The following is a 6187-nucleotide window of genomic DNA, read 5'->3' on the forward strand; positions in this document are numbered from 1 at the left end:
TTGCATGGCATCAGTATACAATGCAATGCATATAACCAGGCGAGAACTGAAGTACATATTAACTATCTAATTTACTCTGACATTTTAATCAGCACATGATATTAAATTGTTTCAAAATTGTCATTAGATGACTACTTTGGTGAGGAAAAAAAAATCAGGTTTGATATGTGTGGCATATCAATAAAATATTTTTACATAGCACATTTCCTGAAATCAGTTTCTTTAATAAATTCATATGTAGCCATGAGTACAAAATTAAATAGATGAAGAAGAAGGAACTCATTAAATAATTCAATTTCATTAAATAAATAGCCATTGCCTGCATTTTACTTACTCTACTTTTAATCAATAACATTTAAAATTGACATAACACTCTCATATATGGTTAATAAAATTTAGGTTTGCAGGGGGCCCAAAGCTGGGAGCCTAACCCAGTAGCATTGGGTGCAAAGCAAGAATGGCCCATAAAAGTTCATGAAAAGATTACTTCAAAATGACCACCAAAGAAAAAACACAGACTTGATACCTCTGAAAGCAACCTTTTTCAACACTACTGCATACAGTACATTCAACAGCAATGCTTCTAGGCCCACTCGGCCCAATTCAAGATTGTAGGGGCTATAGCCTATCTTGGAAGGGGCACTGGGCACAAAGCAAGAAACCGCTCTGGACAAGGAGTTAGTCCATTGCAGCCAGAGCTTATTCTTACACACTCACACCCTGGAGATAATTTGTAACAGCCAGTTAACTTAAGTAGCATGTCTTTGGAGATGTGGGATTAAAACCTACACAGGCACAGCAAGGATATATAAACTCCATACAGACAAAAACCAGATGCAGGATTTTGAACCCAGGACAACTGATCCATGAAGTGGCAGCAGCACTATCCACTTAACTACTGTACCACTTCACACATGCATTATATTAACCTTAATTTTACAAAATCTTTTCATTCTGTGTACTGTTTCCAAATATGTTGAATTTTTAGATAAAATGGACAAACTCAGTAAAAGCTGTATTGAATCATAAATTCAAGATCAGTTTGTTTTTAAAATGCACATCAAAGAACTAGCAAATGCTTGACAACAATGAAAAACAAACCAGTTATTAAGTGCAAGAAATGTATGAATACATTTTATTCTATATAGTGCCTTTCTTCATATCAGTTTCAGAAAGTAGTTTACACAGATATTTAAAAAGTTGCAGACAAGTGAAAACTTTCAAATGGGAGACTGTCAACTTTTATTATACTAATTTAACGAACACACTCCAGATTACACTTTGTGAATGCCCGTCAATGGACAAACAGATGACTAATTCCATTGAATAAAGTCTGCGTATTTCAAATACAGTACATCAATAAATTTTTATCGTATATGCAGTACTGTTCTTTAGTGTTGCTGTCTCTTAAAGCTGTACACAGATCCATGAAGAGCAAGATTGAATAAGGAAAGTTAGCAGCTGTAAACAAACGCAACATGCCAGAAACAACACATAAAGCCATGCATAGTGGCAGATAAGAAATTATACAAATAATTTGAGAAAACTGTACCACACTAAAAATCTAAGTGTAAATATGCACATATGTTATATATAATAATAATAATAATACAGAAGTTGTGAGAATAAGAATACTGAAGTTGTGGGTTCAAATCCAACTACTGACACTGTGTGACGATGAGCAAGTCACCTCACTTTCTTGTGCTCCAAAAGAAATGTAACCAATTGTATCTCAGATGTTATGTGCTACCTTAGATAAAGATGTCAGCCAAATAAAAGTTATAATAAGTATAATAATATGTTCTATAGACATGTATTTTCACAGTATGCATATCCCAGAAGCAATAGATATGTGCCAGTAGGCACTAGTTCTGGCTGAGATGCCAGGCCATCAGTGGCACACACAGGCATTAGCACACACTCACCCAGACTAGTGCAATTTTAAGAATGCCAATAGCACAACATGTTTCAGGACTGTGAAAAATCTGAACCTTAACAGAACATGTAAACTCCACATTGACCATGAATCAGCTTGGTATCTGTCTTAATTTAACATAAAAGACAAATTTGCTCAGTTGGATTAACTTCATTATCGTTTTTACAGTCATAAAAGAGTACTTGCCAGGGAAAGCTGAAATGTAATTCGCTAAATTCCAGCCGGTGTCAGCATAAGCACTGAGGATACGAAAAAGAATGCTTTTAAAGTTGTACATTTTTTTTATTTTAAGTTTTGAAAAGAAACGTGCAAATACTGACTAAGAGAAAATAAAGAATTTTAAAGGGTTTTTCGTACTGCTGCCTATATATTAAATGCTTAGAACGACTCTACGTAACGGGTCATGTAAACTTCTGAAAGAAGCGAAACATCTGTTAACAACCTCTGGACTACGTCTGCGAAGAAACCATATATATACATTATAGTTAACTGACCTTTTTCGTCGTATGAAGCTTTTGCTCGAGTACTTAAACCTACACTTTTGGGGTGAAACACAAGACATAGTGCACCCCATGTCGCCGCCTCGCTGTAATATAATCCCTGAGTTGAGTCCTACGATCGGTGCCCACTGAGTCCAGGAGCTGACTGAGTAACTTGCATGTAGAAACCTCCCCAAAATGTGGAGCGGTAGTGGGCGGGGTTGTGACGCTCAAAAACAAAGGGCGGGGTCAGGCTCAATTTTTGTAACCCGCCCTGTAATTGCTCCACATCTGAAGGAAAACTCAAATCACACCTTTGCCCAGACAAGTGTATTGCTAAGCTGAGAAAGTCATCCGTAAAACAACGCCTATTGAAAAAAGAAAGAGAGAGGAGAGGCGTGAAAAAAAGATCAGTACTTTAAAATATTCTAAAACATAAAAACTGGGGGGACTAGCGGCAGCTGATTGCTTAAAACGAATACACTCATTTAGATCACTTTAGTAGAAAACAATGAAAGTTGACAAGAATACACATATGTGAGACTCCTTTGTAGTCAGATCAATAAAATGCAATCCACTAACTTATTAGAATGGAAAGTACAGGGAGAGGAAAAGAAATGCAAAAAGGCTTTTTTTTTTACACAGAACGGGGTACTTTACAGCTAGTAGCCTTTGATAGCGAACCCAATCTCATGATCTTTTACAGAAATGCTTAAAAATATGTTTAGCACTCCGAGGCTGCATTCATAGAAGAGTACCACACTAAAATAAACTCCACGTGAACTGAACTGAATTCGAAAGACAACCACGCCTAACTCACCGCGCAAGAAAAATGTAAAAAATGATCAGATCACTAGATACAGTACTGGGACAGTTTGGGGAATCATATAAGCTAGGCTGAATGATATCCTCTGTTGTGTCAGTTTGTTTTTTGTTCTTTGTTCTAATGAGCTTGGACTGAAATAAAAGGGCTCACAAATCGATGATTGAATGGACCTAAATGTCTTCATTCGTCAGTTTGTGAGCTATTGACGTTTCTCTTAAAAAAAGGCCGGGAAAGTCACTGCTTAATAGCCAAATGGAAGGAATACCAGAGGTGAGACGCCGCACTATTACAGGGACCACTAGCTGACACTGAGCGATTTTGAGACTCCAGTCAAGAATCGAATTGGGGTGCAACTTAATGTGATACACAGGCTACATAACTCACACAGGATGAGTTAGACCAGTGCTTTCCGGACAAACTCTTGTCAAGACACGAACGTTAGCTTTAGTATCAGTTTGTGGTGAGAAGTCAAGCAAAATGACACCTTTTATTGGCTAACTAAAAAGATTAAATATGCAAGCTTTAGAGGCAACTCAGGCCCCTTCTTCAGGCAAGATGTAATGTATCAGTGTGTGAAAATTAAGCACCAGCTATAGTTTAGTAATCTGTACTGTGGGGTTTAACATGATTAACTTCCTAACCAACCCCCTAACTAGGCAGACATTTTCGATCCCCATCCCGCTAAAACAACAAGCCCGCCAGCGCCAGCGCGAAGTCAGGTGAAAAGATGCGAAGGTTTATCTCTACACTAACGTGAGCTGATTTAATCTGCAGACAGCACATATTCTACTCATGCCCTGCAGGAAAAAGTAGCCAGTTGCCCAAAGACAGTTTGATTTTGTTTTTTTTTATTATAAAGAACGTTGGCCTTAAGCCCGCGATTTTCTCCAAAACAGCCTTTTGCAGATTTTGTTTTTATCCTCTCAGTTGCTACCTAGCTAGTTTTTATCTTAGCATCTTTTCTGTGAAAATGGCACAGTGGATTTATGAAACCAGTAAAATCTGGGACATACTCAGAAATTTCCATGTTTTTGATAGAAACTAATGCCCTTTTATCAAGGTACCATTAAATTGATTTAAAATACAGTTAAGTCATATAGTGTTGCTAATAATTATTATTGTTTGAAATTACCATTTCTAAATTATAATTCTTATATGATAGCAAAGCCCCATTTTCAACAGCCATTCCTTCAGTGTACTAATGGTAAACTCCTTTCATTCTTCCTGGTTAGTGTTTAAATGCTAATTTGTTATTAGAGAAACCTTTGGCGTCCCTGTGATCTCCACCGCTCTAACTGGGTACTTGGCAGACATCAGAAAGATGCAGATTAGGCAGCAATATTACAGCTGCTGGGCTACAATCAAGTGGAGTTTTATTTATTTCATTATGGTTTCTTCCTAGATTCCAGGGATGTGCATGTTTAGTTAATTGCTGTACCTACGTTGCCTGCTGTGACTGTGACTGAATAGCATTAACCAGTGGACCCCTATGTCATCTTGAAGCTATTTATGTGTTGTCCTAAGACATATACTGTAGTTTTAACTTTCTTATACTGTACTATGATTATTACTATTTTTGGGCAGCATGGTGGGTGCAATATAGCACTGCTGCTTTCTAACAAAGAGACTGGGGTTGATGTCCTGGTGCTCCCTGCACATAGTTTGCACATGTTCTTCATCTCTACATGGGTTTTCTCCAGGTGCTCTGTTCTTTCCCCCGCAGTCCAAACACTTGCAGGGTAAGTGTACAGGCAATGCTAAATTGGCCCTTGATGTGTGTGAGTATGTGTGTTGAGTTCACCCTGCCATGGCGCCCTGTCTAGGGGTTTCCCCTGACTTGTGCCCAGTGCTTGTTGGGATAGACTCCAGCTTCCTCCTGACCCCTCAGAGAAAGTGGCTTTAGAAAATGGATGTATGGCTTGATTATTATTCTTCAAACTGATGTATCGGGTCCATACAACACCACCCATAACTCTGCATGCTGAGCATTGGCCACTGGCAGTGCAGTAGGTTTTGCATTTTCTAGCCATACTATATTTGTAATTATTATACAGAGTGCAGTGCTGTCGAGCAGAAGTGTGTTTATTGAGCATGGAATGAACCGATTGCTTATATTCTTGCAACTAGAGCACTGGCAGGAGGCACAATGGGTACTGTGCTTAACATCTCTTGGGGTTCAGGTTCAAATTTCATTCCCATCACTACTAGTATGGAGTTTCTGCTCATGTCGGTTTTTCTCCAGGTACTGTGGTTGCCTTCCAGTCATGAAGATGTGCTTCTTATAAGGATTGGTGCCTATAAATTGCCCGAGTTAACAGAATTACCACACTTTATTTGCACTTCAGAACAGGTAAATCACCTAAAGCTAAGCATGTTCGAGCCTGGCCAGTTCTTGGATGACAGACCATCTAGGAAAAGCTTGGTTTGCTGCTGTGGTCTGAATGTGGATCCCAATGACCCAGTGCAGTGATGGGGACACTATGCTGCAAATATGGTGCTGTCCTTTGGGTGAGACACAAAATTAAGGCCCTGACTCTCTGTGGTCATTAAAGATCCCTGGGCATCCTTTGTAGAGAGCACGGTGTTTCCCGATGTCCTAGCTAAATTACCCACTGGTCATTCTTTTCTCGATAATTATCCCCTGCCTCTAATTGGCTAACTATCTCTCGCCCCTTCACCATCACACTAGCACAAAATGTCTGCTGTTGCATCAACCAGGTAGGTGCTAAAGAATAGTGACACTCACCTACCCTTTAATTGCCTTTAACCAGCAAATAATTCAAGAATGAAAGATGGACATGTAGGAAGAGAAAAAAATAAATCAGACTTTCTTCTCACAAGATGAATAAAAGTTTATATATGAATTGTGACAAAAGCCAGTGGTTTACATTTCTTTGGTTCAGTCAACATCAAGTCAACTGTGATTGTTCTTTTTCACACTGTTTC

The 6187-nt window shown here is 38.6% G+C and overlaps 1 protein-coding gene across 1 annotated transcript in view; it reads right to left on the bottom strand.

Moving 5' to 3' along the window:
- The window catches only part of plekhn1 (pleckstrin homology domain containing, family N member 1), a 38889-nt gene extending 36320 nt beyond the window's left edge, over nt 1–2569 (bottom strand). The window contains exon 1 of the mRNA XM_028807856.2: nt 2431–2569. Within this exon, the coding sequence (XP_028663689.1) occupies nt 2431–2510 (80 nt within the window). The 5' untranslated portion in view covers nt 2511–2569. The remainder of the gene's footprint in view (nt 1–2430) is intronic.
- Nucleotides 2570–6187: the final 3618 nt, after the last annotated feature.

This window comes from Erpetoichthys calabaricus, chromosome 8 (genome assembly GCF_900747795.2).
Source record: "Erpetoichthys calabaricus chromosome 8, fErpCal1.3, whole genome shotgun sequence".
Taxonomy (NCBI): Eukaryota; Metazoa; Chordata; class Cladistia; order Polypteriformes; family Polypteridae; genus Erpetoichthys; species Erpetoichthys calabaricus.